This window comes from Typopeltis vanoorti, chromosome 1 (assembly GCF_054136105.1).
Source record: "Typopeltis vanoorti isolate ZY-2024b chromosome 1, IOZ_Tvanoo_1.0, whole genome shotgun sequence".
NCBI classification, from domain to species: Eukaryota; Metazoa; Arthropoda; class Arachnida; order Uropygi; family Thelyphonidae; genus Typopeltis; species Typopeltis vanoorti.
In genome coordinates this window covers 169599184-169624667 of record NC_143549.1, presented here as the reverse complement: position 1 = coordinate 169624667, position 25484 = coordinate 169599184, and the positions used below count along the sequence as shown (strand labels likewise).

The 25484-nt window shown below is 36.4% G+C and overlaps 1 protein-coding gene across 1 annotated transcript in view; it reads right to left on the bottom strand.

Annotated features, from left to right (window-relative positions):
* The window catches only part of tst (superkiller complex helicase subunit twister), a 362155-nt gene extending 337871 nt beyond the window's left edge, over window positions 1-24284 (bottom strand). Inside the window, exons 1-2 of the mRNA XM_090399997.1 lie at window positions 24111-24284; window positions 1823-1933 (exon numbers count right to left, since the gene is read on the bottom strand). Of these exons, the coding sequence (XP_090256123.1) occupies window positions 1823-1933 (111 nt within the window). The 5' untranslated portion in view covers window positions 24111-24284. The remainder of the gene's footprint in view (window positions 1-1822; window positions 1934-24110) is intronic.
* Between the last annotated feature and the right edge of the window lie 1200 nt (window positions 24285-25484).

Below are 25484 nucleotides of genomic sequence, written 5' to 3'. Positions count from 1 at the left end.
AAGGCCAGTTGCTTCATCCTTAATTCAAAACAACTCAACCCAATTCCAATTTCCTTTAGTACTGTGTTTTCTAACTGTGGTCCACCGACCATTGGCATCCTTCAGAAGGCGAATAAGACTACTTCCAACCACTGCTCATCTAAATATAACACCACATGAGTATGTTTGAAAAAGGTTTACAGGTTTGTTTTTTTACAAACTCTTTATTTATTATTCCTATTTTATTATTTTCCTAGAGAATATTTTAACCATTTATTTTTTTTTTTAACAAATTGCACCAATCACCTCCTCAAAACCCAGAAATATACCCATGCATATACTCATGAGTATTCTTAGCCTATTCCTCCCCTTATTAACTGCAATTACTTGCTTTCGAAGTTTCAGGAGATAGGTGCATGTGGAACTCCTGTCGTTGAGGAATAACAGAAACAGGAGTAAATAAGTGAAACATGATTGAAAAATCTTCAGGAATGATTTTTTTTCCAAGTTTTCCAATATTTTTACTCTGAATTCCTGTATATTTTATTATTATATTGTGAAAAATATTTACATCAAAGAATTAATTTATTATTATTATTACTAGTAGTAGTAATATTAATGATTATACTATTTTCCCTCCTCCTCCTCAATATAATGATTGTTGGTATAGCAATGTACTTTACTAAGGAATAATTATAGAACAATATGGATTCTTATTGTCTTTCTTGTCCGATAAGTGTTTCCTGTATGTATATGTGTGTGTTCATGGGACTGATTTGCCTATTTCCAGGAGGAAAAGCGTAGTCATCTCATTAGGCCTACTAACTTACCTTCAGTTGAGGAGGACTGATAAAAATTATGTGCTTCGTACATTTATTAATGAGCAAATTTTACTCTGATTCTGTATTTGAAACCTTTGCAGTTTTCAGTTCAGCTATATTCGGGGCTACAAAGAAAAGTGTTGAAATTATGTATTACAATAACTCGCTGACTTAGCAGAATTAGCAGAAGTTTTCAGTACAAGAAGCTGTCCACACGGTTCAGTTTTAGTTCCAAATGGGTCACTTTTATCATAAAATTTCGGTAAAGAAGTTCCGAAATGATATTAGCAATTCCGCTCTGGCTGGATGAAATTGAATGAAATTTTTAATTTCAATCAGACTAGACTTATTGTGACAAAATTTGGTAGAACGAAATATCTTCTCTACAGATAAATTGCTATCTGCACAATGAAGCAGGATATACACTTACATTAAATGTTCTAAAATGCAAGAAAATAATTATTACATTTCAATGACCACTTCCATATGTTGTCTGTATCATGAGTAACATTCCGTATTGTTACTGAACATTTTCTAAACAATAGTTTGCAAGAAAAATGACTTTTCAATGAACTATGAAAGAATTCATAGAAAAATTTTCGGTGAATTTGTTTTTCGATGAATTGCCTTTTTGACGAATTGCAATTCGTTAAATTGACGTTCAATGAATTGTTTATTCGGCAAATTGCTTTTTCGATGAATTGCTTTTCAATGAATTGTCTTTCAATGAATTTGCCTGTAACCGACTTCACACATTAACAAACTGCACTCCTTTGTCTTCACACATTCTGCTAACATATCACTAATAATTCTTGCTCTCTGCCTCAACTCATCACTATCATACCTGAGCAACACACTATCTTTCTTTCGTATCACACTATTATCTTTTATCCTTCTCAACAACCTCCTGATATCCAATCTTACATTCTCATTGTTTCTAGTCATGTCATTTGTCCCTACTACCAATACAACTACCAACTCCTTTGCTCACTCACTTCTCATATCCAATATGATGTACTTACTGTTTTCCTAGGAGAGATGCTATTGTCCATGGGTACTATATCCATTTCTCCTGCCTCTCCTATCTGAAATATTTCTATCTCATCACGAAAGAAGTCATCAAGCATTTCCATCTGCAAAGCAAATGACAGGTTAAAAAAATTAATTAATGAGATCAATTTTTAAGAAATCATCCATTATGGATAATCATAATGTTTCAACACTACATTGGTCATGTTGAAAGTTTTTTTCACTTAGTTATACTATAAATTAAAGATGCCAACAAATTATATTCTTGGTTTCATCCTTTATCCAAGTGTAAGCAAACAAAGTTTGCATGTGAAGTAACTTCACGACTGGCCTGCTTGTATATAGAAGTTAATGACTTCACATCAATTGCCTTAGTATCATATGATGCAATGCAGAGTGGCCCCTCCCATAATGAATAGCTTAATACATGTCCATAAGAATGTGCATTGCATTATGGGATACCAAGGCAAATGATGTAAAGTTATTAGCCTCTATACACAAGCAGACCAATCGTGAAGTTACTTCACGTGCAAACTTTGTTTGCTTACGCTTGGATAAAGGATGAAACCAAGAATATAATTTCTTGGCATCTAATTTATTACATTGGTTATATTAAGTTGCAAAACTCCAGTTCCATATTAATACTAAGCAACCAGTTCATTGCATTGTCATGTTATGACATCTTTATCGTAGAATCATCAAGAATTATCCACTCTGCCAATGCACCTAACAGTCTCCCTTACTACTTAATACTCCTACAACTACCATTGATGCCATGTATTGCCATCACTACCACCAGCAACAACAGTATATTTTATCAATAAAAACTGAGTGTGTTCTCAGGCTGATTTGCCTGTATGTGGGATGAAAAACCAAAGTTTCCAGGAATAAAAAAAACCTGCAACATACCGTATGAGATCGGCTCAATCACCTTCAAAGGAAAAAGTCCATATAAAGATCTTGTAATGAAGAGAATCAAAACTTGAGCCTTTTCCCAATCGAAGGGCACAATATTATTATTATTATTCCAATTGCACTACAAAGACTATAAAGGGTACACAATGGTGCAACATACCTGAGACTTTTTTTTATACCATTATAAAAATAGCTGAGATAAGAGGATCCATGATAAAATTACTGTGACAAAGTTGTTGTTTTACAAGGATTCTAATTCTAGCTCAGCTAGCAAGTAACTTTGTCTGCTACTACTATTCTGCAAGATTTGTACATATAGAGAAGTACTGTTAAAACCATAATTTATTCAGGATTTGGATGAATCTTCCATCATGTGCATTCCATATTTTGTTTTAAAAATCATTACTCTATATTCCATGTCTAGCTTCAGCTTATCTAAAAAGTAAAAAAAATTAAAATTGTGAGAAACCTTTATAGGAACTTGTTCAAGCAGAATTGGTCCATCTGATTTTTCATCCAGAAAAAGTAGGCTAAATTGATATGAGAACATATGTACTTATAACATAGTATTAGAGCATATCTATGTTCTCGTATATATTCTCACTGTGTTTTCTCCATTATACATAACGGATGAAAACATTGGAGTAAATAAGTGGAGGAGATGAGAGAAGCGGCATACAGAGATCTACAGTATGTATGTACGTAGCAGATAATAATAATAATATCAAGTCAAAGAGATATAATTACAACAATCTTTCAATTATCTGACCTTCAAATAATTGAATCCTCAATTAACTGACTCTTGTGTATCAACCAAACAAAAAGTACAAACAATGGTACAAAAAAAAAAGTATGCCATTTAAAGGTCGAGATCATGTTAGATCAAAAATAGTTATAGAAAATAAAATAATAGAACAGATGACAGAGTTTAATTATTTAGAATGCATAATAACATATCTAAAAGATAAAGATAGAGATGAAAAAATAAAGAAATTTCAGAAAATCTGTGGAACCATTAAAAGGAGACTGAATAAAAAAATAAAAAAAACAAGACAAGAAACTCAACTAAAATTTTATAAAATAATGGCCACTCCCATTCTATATATGGTTCAGAAACATGGACTGTTAAAATGAAAGATGAAAGTAAAATACAAGCTGCAGAGATAAGATTTTTAAGAACAATTAAAGGATGCACAAAATTGGACCATATAAGATATGAAGACATCAGAAAAGAACTAGTTACTTATGACATAAATAAAAAGATCAAGGAATATAGAGAAAAACGGAAATAACATCTATATAGGATGGAAAGATATTGGCTGCCAAAAGAAGTGGATAGATATAAACCAAAGAGAGAGAGACCAGCTGCAAGATGAAAGACCAGTGGGATCCGAACAGGCAAGTGCCTAATCATTAAAGAGAAGGATATCAACCAATTCAAGGATCGAGTCCCTCCTGACACCATGAAAGTGTACCTTCAGTTAACCAGTCTTTCAATTATCCAACCAGCAAACTGATTTCAGAATGTTATCAGATGTAATGTGTATGGTTAGCATATCTGCTCTTTGACCAACAAGCCATGAGTTCAAATCCTACTATGTACATGAATGTTTGTGCTTATCTTTAGGTGGGATATGAATTTCATCACTCAGTGTAAGACCACTGTCCTGCTTAATGGAAGTCAAAAGTGGTGTGAAGAAGTTCCATGTTTAGTCTCCAAAGCAAGTTTTCTGACTATGTAAAAAAATTTTAAATAGAAAGATATTATTATTATTATTATGGGCAACTCCAGGGAGTCATTAGACTCATCGAGGGAGGCCCCAAATCATATTCATTACAACTATTCGACATTCATACAGTATCTATCATATCTCGCCTTAAACTCATTCACTGTCACAGCATCCACCACATACTCTGGGAGTGCATTCCACTCATTCACCACTCTAAAAGTAAAGAACCCAGCTCTAACACCTTTACTAACCACACTTTTGCCCAGTTTCCATGGATGTACCCTAGTCGTCCCACAACCAGCCCTGTTCTCAAAAATATCTTCTGAATTAAATTTATAGAAACCCTTCAGTAATTTGAATGTCTCAATCATATCTCCCCTCCTATGCCTATCAACCAATTTTTGCAACCCACAAATCCTCAAATCCTCTGTTCATTCCACAGACCTGCTATCATCTTGGTCACTCGCCTCTGGATCCTCTCCACCTCCTCCCCATCAAGAAGAAATCTAGGTGACCAAATCTGGGCACAGTAGTCGAGATGGGGGTCTTATCAAAGCTCGATACACAGAAACAATAACCTGCTTGTCTCTGCTTGTCAACGTATTCTTCAGCAACCAAGTGATTTGATGAACTGATTTGGCCACTTTTGCAATGTGCCCCCTAAACTTCAACTCCTTATCCACCAACACTCCTAAATCTTGTGCCTCATCAATTTCCTGGAGTACAGTTCCACCAATGTGTAGTAAACTGCTGCTAATCTTTTCACCCCAAAATGTATAACCTTACATTTTGCCACATTAAATTGACATCCATTCTCCTTAGCCCAGACCTCCAATCTATCCAAATCATCTTGCAAAATTTTAACGTCATCTGCATTCACTATTGCCCTACCCAACTTTGCATCATCCGCAAACAAATGAACTGTTCCTCTCAGATCCTTTCCTATATCATTAATGAACAAATTAAACAGCAGTAGTCCAAGAACAGATCCTTGTGGCACACCACTAGTCACAGGCCGTCTTGTGGACTCTACTCCTGAATAAACCACTCTCTGATATCTCTCCATCAACCACCCTCCTATCCATCTCACCAATCCTATATCCATCCCAATATGCTGCAATTTACTGATTAGAATTCCATGTGGTATCCTGTCAAAGGCCTTAGCAAGGTCCAGTAGAATCACTGTAAACCCATTACCCTTATCCAGTTCAGCTGTCACTGTGTTATAATACGTGAGCAAGTTACTGAGGCATGACCTACCCTTCACAAAACCATGCTGTCCCCGATACAGTATCCCATTTTCTTCTATCCAATCTTGTATTTTCCTCTTGACTATTTTCTCCAAGACCTTGATAATGATTCCTGTTATGCTGATTGGCCAGTAATTATCAACAGCAGCCTTGGAACCTCCTTTATGCAGTGGAGGTATTTTCCCCTCTTTCCATCCCCTTGGGACTGACCCAGACCCAAGGCTCAAATTAAACAAAATGGTCAAGGGCACTGACAATTCTTTAGCCGCTTCACGTACGACACGAGCTGGTATACCATCCAATCCCACAGATGTATTGACATTGAGGTTCTGCAATAGACTAGTTACCTCTACTTCAATCATCACAATTCCAGTATAAGCTGTTGGTTCTTCCATTCCTGCAATGTCACCACCTGGATGATATACTCTTGCAAAGTGCTCGCTCAGTAATTCCACTATATCGACTGATTCGGTTACCTCCCTACCCTCAGCATTTTTTAAGATCATTCTACCATGAACATTTTTCCTTTTACTTGCAACATATTGAAAAAACTGTTTGGGATTCTCTTTAGCCTGCATTGCCAATTTTCTTTCGTAATCCGCTTTTGCTTTTCTTACCACCCTTGTTACCATCCTGGCTTGAGCTTTATACTGATCCTGGGCCTGCTGGTCACCTTTCTCCTTAAATTCCCTCCACAATTGTTTCTTTTTTTGCAGCTCAAGCTTAATAGTGTTATTCATCCATTTAACCCCTACTTGATTTATTATTCGGACTCTTGGTATATAGTGGAAAATACCAGGGGGAAGAGAGTGCTTGACCTAGTAATTGCAACTGAGAATGTGGCTGTAACGAACATAACCATGTTGCCACCTTGGGAGGTGGCTAAAGGAGTGGAATTTACAATTAAGACAGGGTACATGTGGAATTACCGGGCTCGTAAGTATGACAAGCTTAGGTGTGTGCTTGGCTCAGTGCCATGGCATGTAAAACTGCAAGGACTAGAAGTTGATAGTGCATCGGAGGTGGTTAAGAAGTGCTTGCATGAAGCAATGGCTGACTGTATACCTAGAGTCCGAATAATAAATCAAGTAGGGGTTAAATGGATGAATAACACCATTAAGCTTGAGCTGCAAAAAAAGAAACAACTATGGAGGGAATTTAAGGAGAAAGGTGACCGGCAGGCACATGAACGGTATAAAGCGCAGGCCAGAAGGGTGACGAGTGTGGTAAGAAAAGCAAAAAAGGATTACGAAAGAACATTGGCTATGCGGGCTAACGAGAATCCTAAACAGTTTTTTAGATACGTAGCAAGTAAAAGGAAAAATGTACATGGCAGAATGATTTTAAAGAATGCCGATGGTAGGGAGGTAACTGAATCAGTTGAGATAGCTGAGTTACTGAGTGAACACTTGGTAAGCTAGTTATTTACTCATGTGGTGACTCAAAACATCATGGGGTAGCTGTGATACTGAAGACAGCTCAGGCAAGAAGCCTTCTTGGTTATAACCCCATTAATGATAGGATACTCTCCATTAGACTTAAGGCTCAGCCTACCAATGTATCAATTGTGGTAGTTTATGCACCCCAAAACAGATAGGCCTGAAGAAGAGAGTGAAGAATTCTTTGAAAACTTACAAACTGTTTTGGACTGCCTACCAAGGAGAGACATACTGTACATCTCAGGAGACTTATATGCAAAAGTGGGAAAGAGTATGAGAGTCAGGCTGGAGTGTGGCATGTTTGGTCTGGGTGAACGTAACACCCATGGTGAAAGACTGTTGGAATTTGCCCGTGCTAACAGATTAGTTATTACCAATACCTGCTTCCAGAAACATCCACGATGGACCTATACTTGGACATCTAACATTGATAGGTCAAGGCACCAGACTGATTATATCCTGGCTCTCCAGTAGTGGAAGACAAGCATCTCTGATGTGCATACTTGTCCTGGAGCAGATTGTGGTACAGACCATCAGCTGGTAAGAGCCAAAGTAAAACTAAGACTCTGAAAACTTTCAGGTTAGGCACATTCCACTAGATTGGATGTTAGAGTAATTCCTAGTGGATTCACAGAAGAAACATCAACTCAGCTGGATGATTTTTTGGAGACCAATGAGGAAATCTCACCAGAAATGCTTTGGGAAGGAGTCAAGATGATAATACAGGATACAGCGAAGACGTATCTCGGCCCAATAAGAAAACCAAGAGACCCATGGATATCAGATTCAACATGGGAACTAATCAAAAGAAGGTGGTTGGAAAAACAAAGAGACACAGGGACCGAAGAATACAAGAGATTACATAGAGAAATCAGAAGAGCCATCAAGCAGGACAAGGAAAAGTTCTATACTAATAAATGTGAAGAAATAGCATTCCAGATGAGAAGGCATAATTATAAAAGGATGTTTTATTTAGTTCGTGACTTAAAACACAAGTTTAAGCCTAAATTGAATGTCATCAAAGACAGGAATGGATCATTACTAACAGAAGAGTCGGAAATCAAAAACAGATGGAAAGGATTATTTAAATTAAGGGGATATTAAATCCCACATTGTTTTAAAACCGAATAAGAAACTCAAAGATTGGAATCAGAGAGTTTCATGCCAAATATAGTAAACTATAAAGTATCGGCGATCACTAGCGTGAGCTAATGCAAGTGATCCTAGTACATAGTACAATACCGGACAACTCGTAGCAAAGGTGGTAAAGTTCTGATCGCTATTCTAGGAAATGTGTTTTTACATTATGGAAAATACCTAAGAATAGCGATCAGAACTTTACCACCTTTGCTACGAGTTGTCCGGCATTGTACTACGTACTAGGATCACTTGCATTAGCTCACGCTAGTGATCGCCGATACTTTATAGTTTACTATATTCAGCATGAAACTCTGATTCCAATCTTTGAGTTTCTTATTCGGTTTTAAAACGATATTTAATATCTCCTTAATTTAAATGATGTTTACATCGCCGAAATGAAGCTTATTAGCTCTTTATATTTAAGTAACTTAATGGTTGCACCTGTTTGGAAACTCATATAGCAGAGTATAAGTTCTTTTCGCTATACACTTTGGTATTAATTTGATCTAGCTACTCACTGATGAAGCCTCAAAAAAGGCTGAAACCGGTCTGGGTAGTGACCTCCCACCATAATGTAATAACAGCATACATTTCCTAGGAAATGTGTTTTTACATTATGGGAAATACCTAAGAATAGTGATCAGAACTTTACCACCTTTGCTACGAGTTGTCCTTTATTGTACTATGTACTAGGATCACTTGCATTAGCTCACGCTAGTAATCGCCAATACTTTTATAGTTTACTATATTCAGCATGAAACTCTCCGATTTCAATCTTTGAGTTTCTTATTTGGTTTTAAAACAATGTGGGATTTAATATCCCCTTAATTTAAATAATGTTTACATGGCCGAAATGAAGCTTATTAGCTCTTTATATTTAAGTAATCAGATGGAAAGAATACTGTGAAGAACTGTACAGCAGAGTGGATAAAGAAAATGTGGAGTCCTCCCACCAAGAAAATTCTGATTTGGAACCTCCTCCTCTTAGGCATGAAGTTGAAAGAGCAGTTAAGCAGCTCAACAGCAATAAGGCTCCAGGTGCAGATCAAATCCCAGCAGAGTTAATTAAGGCCACAGGGGATGGAGGGATAAGAGTGTTTCATAGATTGATTACAAGGATATGGGAGACAGCATCATGGCCTAGAGACTGGAAGAAGTCAGTTTTCATACCACTACACAACAAAGGTGATAAGAAGGCATGCAAGAATTATAGAACTATTAGTTTGATATCTCATGCAAGCAAAATTTTATTAAAGATCATGCTAAATAGGACTGAGGCCAAAGTTGAGGCAGAGATGCCCGAGGAATAAGCAGGTTTTAGGAAAGGTAGGGGCACCAGAGATCAGATCCTTTGCCTTAGACAGATCATAGAAAAATATAAAGAATTCAGACTCCCTCTGGTAATGTGTTTCTTAGACTACTCTAAAGCTTTTGACTGTGTTGAACATGTGAAACTGGGAAGTAATGAAAAGAATGGGTTTTCCTCAACACACTATCAGGTTGATAGCCAACTTTTATAAGGAGCAAGAAGCCACAGTAAGAACAGGTGTTGGATTGACTGACTGGCTTCAAGTTAGAAAAGGAGTTAGACAAGGATGTTTACTTTCTCCTCACTTGTTTAGTATATATGCAGAGGACATCATGCGTGAAGCATTGGATGAACTCAGGACAGGAATTACAATAGGAGGTAGATTGATCAGTAATCAGAGGTACACTGATGATACAGTACTCCTTTGTACTGTATCATCTTTGTACATGGAAAAACTAGGACTAATTCTTGACAAAGTTAACAGGACTAATTCTTGACAAAGTTAACAAGATCAGTAATAACAGAGGACTTCAACTCAATTCTAGCAAGACAAAGATCATGGTTCTCAAAGGAAAAACAAACAGAGAAGCTCTTGAGAAACAAGTGTATCTTAATGCAGAAAGAATTGAGGAAGTCAGCAAGTTTGAGTACCTGGGATCCATTATTAATGTGAAGAATTCCTGTTCAGAAAATGTCAGAAAAAAGGTTAGGAATGGCTAAAACAACAGTCAGAGACCTGTCTAAAATCTGGAAGGATGGGTCTATCTCCATGGGAACAAAGTTGAGGATTTTAGATGCAGTTGTTTTTCCAACAGCGACTTATGGATGCGAGACTTGGAACCTAAAGAAGTCAGATAAGAAATGGATATCTGTTTTTGAGATGTGGTGTTACAGAAGGCTGTTGAGGATATCATATACTGAAAGGCATACAAATGAATGGGTGTTAGAAAAGATTAGTAGAACTTTAAAGCTCCTTAAGGATATTGACAGAAGAAAGTTAAAATATTTTGGACACATAGAAAGGATGGAAGGAGGACTTCTCAGAACAGTAATAGAAGGTAAAGTTCCTGGAAAAAGAGGCAGGGGTAGACCATCAATGAGATGGATGGATGGCATGTGTGGAGTGAGTGATCTTCAAAGAGTTGAGGCTGCCAGAAAAGCAAACAACAGAACTACATGGCGAGGCCTGGTGTGGAACATCATCGAGCATCGGAGTGACGATACGGCATCTGTAGATGCCCAGTGAACATAGAGAGAGAAGTTAGATTAATTTTCTATTAATTTTTTCCCTATTAAAAACTCTCCAACACGTCAGGAACTCAATTTTTCGTGTGCGAGGCATATGCAACACTTTTTAATGTCTTTTTACGTAAAGTAAAATCAGGGGTGCCAGTTATACGCGAGGGGGAGTTATTTTCGAGTAAATATGGTAAGCGCTTTGCCAACAAGTTGACATCCTTCTGCTGCTTCCCTTGCTCAGCTAACTTTGATGGTAAGTTACAATGCATAAAGATTTTTCTCGCTACTGTTTTTTTTTTTCAAACCAACATAATGAAAATCAATTTTATAATACAATAATCAATTTTAAACTGAATAACATTATAAATTTATAATATTTATTTATTTTCTTAATATTTATATTAATATATTATATTAATATTTATTTGTAATATATAAATAAATATAAATAAAATTAAATATTATTTATAATATATAAATAAATATAAATAAAATGAAATATTTATAAAATTATAAATAATTATTTATAAAATATTATAAATAAAAATATATATTATAAATAAATTAATTAAGTTAGAATAATTTTCTATTAATTTTTTCCCTATTAAAAACTGCCAAAAACTGTCAGGAACTCAATTTGTAAACTTGTGGCACGTGCACATAAAAAGGTTCGCCACCACTGCCTTAGACCAGGTCCCTTACAGTTGCAAATTATCCTACCACAGCCAAACAGGCAGAACAGCCAATATCAGAATTTCTGAATTACAGCGTGTACCCCACCACAGGATACACGCTGGAAGAAGGCCACTCTATTACACTGCAGCAAATACAAATATGAGAGGCTATTCCTCTAATCTGCCTCAGCCTTCAGAAACTTTCCAAACCAAAACAAATTTGGGTGCACCATTCAGGACTCTATGCCTGACTTTAGTTGCATTTCTTCGGCCTCATTTGCCCAGGGTTAATGCCAAAAACAATATGTGCCTGAATGCACATATTGTTTTTGTGATCCCTAATAATGCCAATGTAATGTTGCCAAAATATAGGAAAGCATTAATTAAAGTTATTATATAGAAAGTTTTTTACTTTGGGTATACCATATACTATATGTTAAAGATACCAAGCAATTTTATAAACTTGGTTTTAATCCTTTTTCCTTAATAAGGTCAAAGCACCTTGTAGCAACTTGTATAGGTAAAAATTTATAAGTTCTGCATTACTTCAACCTTGGCATCGCAGGATCTGGCTCCCACTGACGAGACCTCAATAAAGATCGAAACCAGTCTGGGTAGTGGCCCTTCCCTTAATGCATAGCATCATACATGTCCGCAAGGAGATATGCTTTGCATTAGAGGAGATACTAAGGGAAAGTAATCAGAGCTTACTCCACCTTTACCACGAGTTGCCTCAGACCTGAAAATATTTCAGGTTCAAACGTGACTTACCCGTCTGTTTGCTTACTTGGGAAAAAGGATTAAAAAACCAATGTTTATAAAATTGCTTGGTCTCTTTAAAGTTATTATAATAAATATTTTAATATATGTTTATTTCCTGAAAAATAAGTTATGTTATTAAATTTCTCTGTAATTCTTACATTCAGCTTTATTCCCTTTTTTTTTTTTTTTTTTTTTTTTAATAGATGGGAACCATGACAGCTCTACTCCAATCATCTCGAATTCAACCTTCTAAATTATGCAATGTAAACACTGCAAACTCTTATACCACTATACTGGAGTATTTCTGGTCCATGTACTCTAGCTGCATTTCCATATTCAGGCTTTTGATAGTTTTCTCTAACTCAAATATTTGATATGTACTCCTCCTTGCATTCCTCTTGAATATTTTCTACTACCTTCCTGTCACTACTAGTTTCATTTAACAGTCTTTCAAAATAGTTACTTCAAAGATCAAGAATATCCTTATTTTCAATTTTCATGACACCTTTATCATCTTTGATATCGTCTATAGTACTCTTTCCTCCATTTCTAGGCTTTTGGAAGAGACTCCAGAACATTTTGCAACCTTTCATTTATCTTCTATATTCTTACCAAAATCTTCCCAACACTACTGTTTAGCTATTTTTACACACAGCTTAGGTGCATTACATTTTTCTCTGTGTTCACTTAGGGCACGTGCCAACTTATTTGCTATTATTTTTTCTGTCTGCTTTCTTCTTTTCCAGGACTGCTTATTTAACTTCTTGTGTCCACCATGGTGTTCTTTTCTATCCTTGCAGACTTCACCACATGCCTCCCTCGCATAATCATTGTTCTTTTCAATGGAATATTCATTTTTATTTAGCTTAAAATTAAGTGATGGTCACTTCCAATTTCAAATCCCCTGTGCATTCTTTATCCTGAACCAGGATGAAGATTACTATTACATGACATCTCCAAGGAGTCCAAAGACTCCTTGAGGGAGGGCACCTACTCTACAACTTCCCCGTCTCTGCCACTTCATCAAGAACACCGAACCGGTACTACCATCATCATATATACCAATGCCATTTACTGCCCACCAGCACTATTAGTATTTTTTGTCTGTAAACTGTGTGTGCCCTGAAGGCTGATATGTCTGTATGCAGGATGAAAAACCAGAGTTTCTGGGGAGAAAAAACCTTGCTACGTTTGTAGGAGATTGGCTAACTCACGTTATATTGAAAAAAAAAAAAAAATATATATATATATATATATATATATATATATATATATATATATAAAGATTCCTCTCATCACAACAAGAATTGAACTTGGGCCTTTTTTTCCAATCAAAGAGTACAATGTACCATCATTTGTCCAATTCTGCTATGGAGGTGCTCATAGGTTCCTTCTCTCTTTTAGACACCACTATCCTGCACCCTAGGCTAATGCATTATAGAAAAAACATGCTTGATTATGTCAGAGATTGGCTAACTCAGAAACCACTCAAGAAATGTTACTCTAGTCGGAAACTAGAATCGAACTTAAAACGTTCTTTCTTCTAGTGGCCTAGAGGCATGGATGTGCCCACCACTTCAACTGAGCTACACAGGCTAAAAAAAATTGGTTAAGTGCCGCGAAGTAAGCAGCAAGATATCACTATCAACAACATAGTCAATGAGGCTTTTCTTATTTCTTGTGTCTTTTCTCCATGTGAACTTGTGCACATCTTTATGCCGGAACATGTTATTAGAAATGACCAGTCAATATTGGGCATGAGAATGGGGATGGCAGTTCAATGTTGCAAAATGTAAGGTTTTAAAATTTGAGAAACAAAGATGGGATGTAGAATTTATGCTTGGTGGGGATATATTGTTGGAGGTGGAGGAAATAAGAGTTCTGGGGGTGATAGTGGATAAGGATCTAAAATTTAGAAGACAGTGCCAAAATTGTGAGGACAATACAATTTTGGGAATGATGCAGAGGACACTGACTTGCAGAAGTAAGGAGATTCTTGTTCCATTGTATAAAGTTCTGATTAGGCCACACAAGGACTAATGTACACAGATTTCGTTGCCTGGTTTTCAAAAGGATGAAGAGATGTTGGAAAGGACACAGTGGGGATTGACTAGTTTCTGATCTCTGGAATGTCAAATATGAGGAAAGGTTGAGAAGATGCAATTTACAGAGTCAACTGGATAGGAGGAAGAGAGGAGATATGATAGACACCTACAAGTTAGTAAGGGGTTGTTATAGGATCAATGCTGAAGAGGTTTTACAGAAAATGGTGGGAGATCAGGGGAGAACCAGGTTCTTTGCATGCAAAGTTGTGAATGATTGTAATGCCTTGCCTGAGAGTGTGGTGATGAACTGTGTATATGACAAAAAGACCTCCTAGATGAGTCTTTGGTTCCATGGGATCTTAGGGTGGTAATAATAATAAATATCCTGATAAAAAATTCAGCAATTATTAGTCTTGCACTTTTCTCTAAATTTTCCCAAACTGTTTCTATATGCCAGGTGGGATTCATTTCCTACTCTGCTATTTAGATCTCCAACAAAGAAAATGGAAAAAGTTTTCCTTATGTCAGCTGCCTGTCATTAGGGCAGGAATTAGAACCTTTTGTGGGATTACAGGCACATATAAGTTTCATTGTCAATTTCACCATTTTGAAATCTGTCCGGATAACTAATTGAAATTGCCTTCCGATAAAGAAATTTATTTACGTGTTTGTGTTGAATTCTATCCCTTCCTTCCTTTCATTATTATTGTCTGAATATAACATTCTATACTTATTTATTAATATCACATCTGCTTTTGTATTCTTTGTCTAAGTGATACCAATTATATCCATGTGGTACATCTCCAGTTCCTCTGCAAGTTCAATTTCCTTTCCATTAGTAGTCCTTATATTTTCAATTCTTCTGATGCTAGATTTGTTCTTCTTCTAGAAGTTAAGTCTGAGCTTGTTCCAGAAGCTAACGTTTCGCTGTTTGCCCTGGTTCCCTGATGAAACAGTAGGACCTTGTTTAATTGGGTGACACCCAGAATGAAACGAGTTTGTGATTTGAAACTTGATTGATGCAGTAACTTAAGCTTCCCTCTGTCTAAGAAAATGATTGCTTTCCTAGGCTAAATTAGTCAGTCCTTTGGGGGGGGGGGGGGATCATATTATCATAATCATATCAACTTCCATGAAGTCAGGGTAACTCATAATGGGAGTCAGTTGACTGCTAACATTCATGGCAGATTCTGGTAATGTGCTCCATTTACCTATCTCCATGTTCAAAAATCTACTGCTCACCCTTCTCCCTTGTTACACCTGTACACAACTTCTGCAGAAAGGTATTATTTTGCCTTCTTTCCATTTCTTAGGAACATTTCCCACTGCAAGACTTTCATCAAATGGCCAGGTTAAGAGTGCAGCTAACTCTTTTGCACATTCCTTAAACATACGTCATAAGTGACCCATTCACACAGCCTGATTAACATCTAACTCCAATCAACAACTGATAAGCCTGATTCTTGAAACTTTAATTCCATTATAATTTGTCCCCCCCTACGTTGCATAGCATCGTTTACACTCTCATGATATACAAGTACATCAATAAAGTACTTACTAAAGAACTCCACTACACTTGGATACCATAACTATCCACAAGTATCACCCTTCCACAATTATTCTTCCTCTTGCTTGCTACATAGTAGAAGAATTCCCTTGAATTATCTTCTTTGGCTTATAAATTAACTATGCCAAGAAATTATATTCTTGGTTTCATCATTTATCCAACTGTAAGCAAACAAAGTTTGCGTATGAAGTAACTTCGTGACAGGGCAACTCATATATAAAGGTTAATGACTTCACATCAATTGCCTTAATATCCCATAATGCAAATGCACATACCCTTATTATACAGACATGTATAATACTATGCATTATGGTTAAATGCATAGTATTATACTATGCATTTAACCTGGGTAAGGGCCACTACCCAGACCAGTTTCGACCTTTATTGAGGTCTCATCAGTGGGAGCCAAACCCAGAAGTGATACCAAGGTTTAATTAATGCAAAAGTCATATTTCCATATATAAAGTGTGAACAGCCAAAAGGTGTCACACCTTATTATTAAAATACTCTGAACTAGAGATAAATGTTGCAAGTTTTTCCACTTGGTTATATTACAAATTAAGCAAATAATTGATGTGAAGTCATTAGTCTCTATACAAGTTGCCCTGTCACAAAGTTACTTCATGCCAAACTTTATTCAATGGATAAAAGATGAAACCAAGACTATAATTTCTTGGCATCTTTACAGCTGGAAAAACTTTCAACATCTACCTCTAATCCAGAGTATTTTAATAATAAAGTGTGACACCTTTTAGCTACTTGTATATGGAAATATGACTTCTGCATTATTTCAGCCTTGGTATCACTTCTGGCTCCCACTGATGAGATCTCAATAAAGGTTGAAACTGGGTATTGGCCCTTACCATAATGCATAGTATTATACATGTCTGTAAGGATATGTGCACTGCATTATTAGATGCCACAGCAAATGATGTGAAGTCATTAGCCTTTACATATGAGTTGCCCTGTCATGAAGTTACTTCATGTGCAAACTTTGTTTGCTTACACTTAAATAAAGGATGAAACTATAATAAAAAAAATAAAATAAAAATCAGCTAAGCCTTTTATTAGGGAGTAGGCGAGGCCATTTTATTCCTATCTAACTTTTGGAGACTGAATGAGCAGTTCAATCTTCACTGGTAGCCAATCAGAGATAGGCCAAAGGCTATCACAAAGTTAATCGCCACGCAGTGAAGAGACGGCTAACAAATGCTGCCATGGTCTCATGGGTCCCTAACCCTACCACAACATTTTTAATGTCTGAAAACAGTGTTGAAAGTTTAAAGTTTGGTTTAAAGTTGAAAGTTTGGCAACTCCTATAGGTAGAGATGACCTGCTAATGCTTCTGCCTGGTATCTCCACTTGGGCCTGGCTCCCACTGAAGAGACCTCAATAAAGGTCGAAACTAGTCTGGGTTGTGGCCCTTTCCTTAATGCATAACATTAGACATATCCGCAAGGAGATGTGTTTTGCATTATGGGAGATACTGAGATAGGAGTGTTGGTAGCTTGCTCCACCTTTGCAAGGAGTGCCCTGGTGTTGTACCACCTTACCCCAGTCCTGAAGATACTTTCAGGCACAAACTTTGTTTGCTCACACTTGGATAAAGGATTAAACTAAATTTATTATATGTCTGAAAACAGTGTGGGTTTGACAGTCAATTTTCTCGAGTTTATGGGACGAAAAGCCCGAGTTTTTAGGAGATAAAACCTGCTTGCCAGTGTCAGAGATCGACTAACTCAGTGAAACTATAATATAAGATTTTTTTTTTTTTAAGGTTGTTGAAAGCTTATTTTTCACTTGGTCAGACTATAATAAATTTAGTTTAATCCTTTATCCAATAGGAGGAGATGACCTTGCTACTGCTTCTGCCTGGTATCTCCACTTGGGCCTGGCTCCCACTGAAGAGACCTCAATAAAGGTCGAAACTAGTCTGGGTAGTGGCCCTTCCCTTAATGCATAACATTATACATATCTGCAAGGATATGTGTTTTGCATTATGGGAGATACTGAGATAGGAGTGTTGGTAGCTTGCTCCACCTTTGTAAGGAGTTGCCCGGTGTTGAACTACTTTACCCCAGTCCTGAAGATACTTTCAGGCGCAAACTTTGTTTGCACACACTTGGATAAAGGATTAAACTAAATTTATTATATAATATAAGAATATAATATCTTGAATATAATTTCTTTATAAATTATTAAATTTATAATATTAATTTATAAATTAATTAAATAATTTAAGCAAATGGAAAAACTTTCACCCTCTTTGGATTGACTGGTCAGTCTCCTCTCTGACTGAATTGTTTCTTTCTTAACAATGATATATAATGAATGTATAGCACAGCCGCCATAGCGCAATTGGGGGGGGGGGGGGGGGTAACGTAGACTGCACTCTGGATAACACTAAATAGCCTACAGTGACAGACAGGCTCCACACTCTCCTAGCAGGACTTACAGACACAGGCTCTGGATAACACTAAATAGTCTACAGCGACAGACAGGCTCCGCACTCTCCTAGCAGGACTCACGGACACAGGCTCTCAGATAATCGACATACACCTACTTGAGCTGAGAATCAAGAATATGGGCTCACTCTTAAAAATATACCAATTAAATATAGAAGGCATAACCAGGGCTAAATACTAAGTTCTTACTAAGATCTTGAATTACCATCAAATAGATGTAGTTGTAATACAGGAAACTCACACTAAGGATGATCTAGAGACCTACTAACGAGAGGGAAAAATACATGGATATAATGTGTTCAATAGCATAAACCAAATATGGTGTGGGAACATATATAAAAAACGCCATTACAAATTATAATCTGTGAACCAAGCATTAGCAAGGACATATATAGTGTATCCATTATAATATCTGGTTATACCATAACCAATGTGTATAAACCTCCCTTAGTTAAATGGCCTGATCAAGTACTGTCCCAGCAACAACATCCAAGCATAATCATGGGAGATTTTAAGTCATCACTCCCTTTGGGGGCTATAGAGAGGATGACCTAAATGGTGCCTTACTAGTGAACTGGATTGAAAATCAGAAGCTCCATCTGATCTTTGATATCAAAGATAAACCAAGTTTTCTCTCCTCTAGATGGGAAAGAGGCTATAACCCTGATCTGTGTTTCTGTACTGCAGACGATAATGGCAGACACATCTCCATCTCTAGGGAAGTATTTGATAATTTTCCAAATAGCCAACATCGACCTATAATCTATAAAGTAGACCTATATATTCCAATCATAAGAACAGTATTAAAACCTAGGTGGAACTTTCTCAAAGCTGACTGGGAATCTTTTAAGAAACAGGTTGAGACTGTTATAAGATTTATAAAGCCCACTGTAAACAACTACAATAGATTGGTTGGCATTATTATTGGTGCTGCCAAATGAACCATTCCAAGAGATTTTAGGAGAGATTATATCACAGGCTGGAACAGTGACAGTGAAACACTGTATAAAGAATTCTCTACTAATAATAATCCTACAGTAGCCACTAAGCTGCTGAAGTCTCTCGACAATGCTAGGAAAGACAAGTGGATTAAGACAATGAACAATTTTAATTTGACTCATTCTAGCCAAAAAGCTTGGTCCCTGATTAGGAAGCTTGACCCTAATACAAGGACTTCTGGCAAACTACTCGTAGATCCAAAACATACCGCAAAGCATATAGTTTCAATGACTAAATATCCTCAAGATTGAGTAGCTACAAGAGAGGTGAAACAAAAACTAGAAAAATCTTAAAACAGATCTTCCACCATCGTCACTATCCCAGGCTTTCAAGATTGAGTAGCTACAAGAGAGGTGAAACAAAAACTAGAAAAATCTTAAAACAGATCTTCCACCATCATCACTATCCCAGGCTTTCACTTCCCAGATAATCAACTCACTGAGGACTAGGAAGGCAGTTGGATTCGATAACATCTACCCTGAATTCATTAAGAACTGTGGACCAAAAACTATTAAATGGCTTACTGCTATATCCTGGACTCTGGCATACTTCCATCAATTTATAAAAGATCTAAATCATTGACGTCTTAAAACCTGGCAAAGACTCTATAGTTGCTTCTAACTACCATCCTATCACCTTGTTAAGCATCTGCCTAAATCTTCTGCAAAGAATGATATACAACAGAATTTCTATTGTATACCATATACTCCAAGCATACATAATAGAACTCCTCAGGAATAGGCTAGCTTTAAACCTGACAGAAGTTGTTGTGATTAAGTACTGGCCTTGACAACCTTCATAGAGAATGGTTTTGAAAAACAATTGAAAACAACAGCGATATTCATGGACTTCTCTGCTGCCTATGACACAGTGTGAAGAGAGGGTCTTATTTTTAAATTCTTAGAAACTATCCCATCACCAAAACTAGCCAACCGAATTAATCAAATGCTATCAGACAGATGGATACAAGTATCTCTCAATGAATCAAAAAGTAAATTCTTTAAGATTAAAAATGGCTTACCTCAGGGTCAGTTCTTGCCCCATTGCTTTTTAACTTATATATTAGTGATATCCCAGTGACAGCATCACAGAATGCTGTCAATTCCAAAAAGCATTCCAAAAAGCTGAGAACATCTTAAATGAAGTTTGGCTGTACTTGATAAATACTTTATACGATGGCAATTACAACCTAACCTGAACAAAACTGAAGTTGCATCCTTTCATTTAAGTAATATCCAGGCCAACTATATCCCAAAAGTTTATTTCAGAAATAACCTGTGAAATATAATAATCATCCAAAATACTTAGGAGTTACAATAGACAGAAGTTTGACATTTAAATATCATCTAGAAAATATCGCTGGGAAAATTAAAAGCTCGTAATAATATAATGCATAAACTTGCTGGTACTTCCTCGGGTGCTGATGCCAACACACTGCATACTACCACACTGTCTTGGGCTTAATCAACAGCAGGGTACTGCTGCGGCTGAACAATGCACATGCTTCTTTAGTCGTTGTCCAACTGAATCAAACCATGAGGATAATCTCTGGTGCTCTAAGATCTACTCCTGGCTACTGGCTCCCAACTCTCATTAATATAGCTCCTCCCTTGCTTTGCAGGACTCAAGCCTTAAGCAAATTATGGACAAAAATAATTGAAAACAGTTATTTTCCTATCCACCAAGACATTTCCTTCCATACCTCACAAAGGTATGGAAGGAAAAGGAAATGTAATAACAGTAATAGAAAAAATTAAAAAATATAAACATAAAGAAAGCTTGTTATACCAAAACAAGCCTTCAAGTACAAGTCATTAGGGAAAAGAAAACCAGGACATCCTCTTAAACAATTCAACGATGACTTCTAAGGCCAGAACAGGCCATGCTAGGCCTAAATCCTTGATACGCAAGATAATGATGACCTCACAAAGGTTGAAATCTAGGAGCCCTGCCTGGAGGAGTGCAATACAAATGAATGACCAGAACGTCAACCTATGCGCGTCGTGGGGAGAGTACTGGCTTCAGCATACCTCCAATCTTCAAATTCCCATTTGAAATCCAACATCTCATCTGGAGGGTTTCGATCTCCCTAGACATATGGACCAAATTAAATCGGATCAGAACAGGATATGAAAGATGCAAGCATCTCTTGCATAAATGGAACTGGTCCGATGCTCCAAACTGTGAATGTGAAAGTGGGATCCAGACTATCAATCACATTGTACTTGATTACCCTATCTACTCATTCTCAGGCACTAAACAGGACTTTTTTTTAACTGAACCCTGAATCTTTGAAGTGGATCCAGGATTTAAGGATTAAGCTCTGATTCCTGACTCTTAATTTTTTAATGTTAAATCATTTCAACCTATGGTACCCTTTTATTATGATTTTTAAAATTGTTTTTATGTTGTTTTATGTAATATGTATGTAATATCCTGAGACCTGTACATCAAACACTAAATAAATAATAGCAAAATTGGAAGAATAGCAGAACATTGCATGCTTCGATTGGAAAAGACCTGGGTTCAATTCTTCATGATGAGAGGAATCTTTATATGGGCTTTTTCAACTGAAGGTGAGTTAGCGGATTTCATGCGGTAGCAGGTTTTTTTCTCCTGGAAACTCGAGTTTTTCATCACACATACAAACAAATCAGCCTTCAAAACACACGCAATTTACAGACAAAAAATACTGTTGTTGGTGATTATGGGCAATAGATGCCATTGATGGTAGTAATGTCATAGTTGGAGAATTAAGTAGTAGTAGTAGTAGAGAGGATGAGATTTATTTAGCGAAGTAGAGTAGAGTGCCCTCCCAGGAGGCGTCACATAATAATAATAGCATATATTTTTCTGCAACTTCCAACCTTGATTAGAAAGAAAGAACTTAGTTCAGCTTGTAAGAAAGTGTCTCTGCCTCTCTAATCTAACCTAATCCTGTATATTCAAAATATGGTAATCCCTCAATTACCTGCAGTGAGAAAGCAATTTGCTAGCTAGATAATTGAAGATCTGAATAACTAAAGGTAAAATTACATGGCACTGTGTCAGAAGTTGGGTGAACTAAATCCAATTAATGGGTGATTAACTGAAGGTCTGATCATTTGAAGGTTAGACAACTGAGAGATCACAGTATTAGATTCCACAATGAAACAGAATGCCTTTTCTGAAAAGATCCTAGCTGTCTTTAACCTTTAAGGAAGGCAAAACTTTATTCAGAAGACTATAGAATCTAGCTTTGTGCAATTGAAATAGTCCAATTTATCAGTTGTACACCCCCCCCCCACAGCATAAAGTAAGGAGGGGCTTATATGAGAGGGATTGAAAAATTCTGATAAACACATAGAACAAAAATAGAGTGCTTAAATAAATAGAGTTGCTTTAATATCATTTTTGTTCTAGGTATTCATCAGAACTTTTCAGCCCTCCCCTCTAATTTGGTTTGAGAAGTAGGACACTAGTATGCATCTTCAGTTATTGGAGTGGCACAGCACTTACACACTTCATAAACAAAATAATAACATTACTTTCTTTTTAATTCAAAAATATTACAGGAAAGGTTAGCATTTATCTTGATTCAACAGTAAGTTATGAATGTTTCAATTCATAAGTGTGAAAGCTATGTCAAACTGAATACTACTTTTAGTTACTCGTGATATTATTATTCAGGATGGAACATACAGCTATCCGCTGTTCTTTACCATGGACAGAAACTGCTTGAACAAACAAAGCATAATTTATACCATTTACATGAGCAGAGTAAGGAGACAAAACATTTGTCTAATAAAGTATACAGAACAGTTTATTCACAAAGGAAGCTCTGGGTAAAGAGAATGAGAGGTCAACCCTTGGAAGTTGTATAAGAAAGGTGAGGTATCAGATAATGGCAGATACACTACTAGAAGTATAATAATGTCACTGGTGTAGAAACAGTGAATGAGTTTAAGAAGCTGCATAATACACATCATGTTATACAGTGGTAATATCTTCAATGTTTTACAACTCTTAGTAGCTCTGGTAATCAGTAATAATGACAATAACAACATGGCTTGATAGACCTAACATATAATGATGCATTTCTTCTGCATCTATCCAATAACCTTTAGTATCTAACATTTCCATTACATCTTCTCTTTTCTACCTATCCAATTTTACAATACAGAGACCTGTATACCATCTCTGAATCCCATATACCAATTCCATAAAGAAATCTGAGCATAGTAGTTATATCAATACTTCATAAAGAGGGACAAAAACTTTCTTTCCCTTACTTATCAGTATTTTTTAGCATCTCAGTTCCTCTCTACTATCATTCCAGATCCCCCAAGTATCATCACTTTCCTGAAGTGCAATCTAAACAAAGTAACATACTGCATAACATTTTATCTCATGCAACATCGACATGACAACCATTCGGCGTCATATTTGGTTAAGATGTAATTGAAACAAACCTTTTAAAAATCAGCTAACGCCTTTTTATTTCCGTATAGGGGTAGGTGAACCTATACGGGAAACAAACCTAAAAAGCAAATTCCTTCTTCATGTTTTTTTTTTTTTTTTTTTTTACATAGGTTTCATCTACTGCTGTGCTTATATAATCAGTTAAAGCTGCTTGTTGTTCAAACTAGCACACGAACACAAGTTTAACAAGACACGGTGAGGAAAAATACTTTTTTAATACTATCCCAATTCGATTAATCACCTACTTACTCAAAACGTTTTAAATTATTTAAACATTTATACATACCTTTCCAAACAAACAAGTGTCCCTTAATTTAATACAGCATAAAAGTCAAGTTGAGATACTTCTATAACATTAAACTATAACTGGAAGTGACTTTCATTCACTTAAATATCAACCTCATTGCAACGGCTTCCTACATTTAGGCGATAACACATATGCTAAGCTGGCACACGTGCACTTAAAAATAAACTATCTACGATACGGTACTAAGAGTTGCCTTAGTAGCAAAAGATGAATTACTCGTTCTATCAGTGAAAACTGGTGTCTGGATTTTCTTTTCGGTGTTATTTGTTTGTTATTTTTAGTACGTAGTAGATCATTTTAGATCGAGACTTTTTTTAAAATATGGCATATTGATATGAAGCCTAAAAATTGGTCTCGGAATTCAGTATATTATTATTATTTATTCACATAATTGATACACAGTCAAAACAAGATATCATATACACAAAAATTTGAATGGTGATACAGAACAATTCAGATTCTACCCAAGAATCTAAGAATAGTCCGTCAGGTAGGGTCGTAAAATATGGACTGTTCCAAGTAATGCTGTTTTTTGTAGGTCATATGGGGTCACTTCATTGATGTTTAATTGCCGTAAATTGTTGAATAGCTTCTTTGAAGTTGCACCGATAAGTATTGGGATGACTTTGGTGTGTTTAGTCCACAGTCGGCCAACTTCGATTGCCAGATCTTGATATATAGTCATTTTTTCCCGTTCTTTGTTGTTAATGTTGTTTTCGCTGGGTACTGCGATATCAATAATCCAAACTTGTCGATGTTCGATAATTGTGATGTCAGGTCTATTGTGTTCCACATGCCGATCAGTTTGTATTCTAAAGTCCCAAAGAATTTTTGCTGTTTCGTTTTCCAATAGAGTCTCAATTTTATGCTGCCACCAGTTATCAGAAATAGGGAAGCCATATTTTTTGCATACATGACAATTATGTTGCATACATGTTTTAGCAGGGTTTTCTCTCCGGAAACTCGGGTTTTTCATCCCGTATACAGACAAATCGGCCATTCAGAACACACAAAATTTACAGACGAAAAAAATACTAGTTGTGGTGGCCGGTAGATGGCGTTGATGGAGATGATTCGTAGTAGAGGTTCGGTGTAGTGGTTGAGACAGCTGTAGGTGTCCTCCCGCGATGAGTCTTCGGACTCCTTGGAAGTGTCAGGAATAATAATAATAATGCCAATGAACTATTTTGGCCACTTCATCATGATGGTATTTATAGTCAGTTTGAGCTATTTTGCTGCAGGCAATGATTAGATGTTCTACAGTCTCATCTTTCTGATCGCATAATCTGCATTTGCTGTTATTATTGATCTTCAATATTTCCCTTTGATTGCATTAGTTTGTAATGCCTGTTC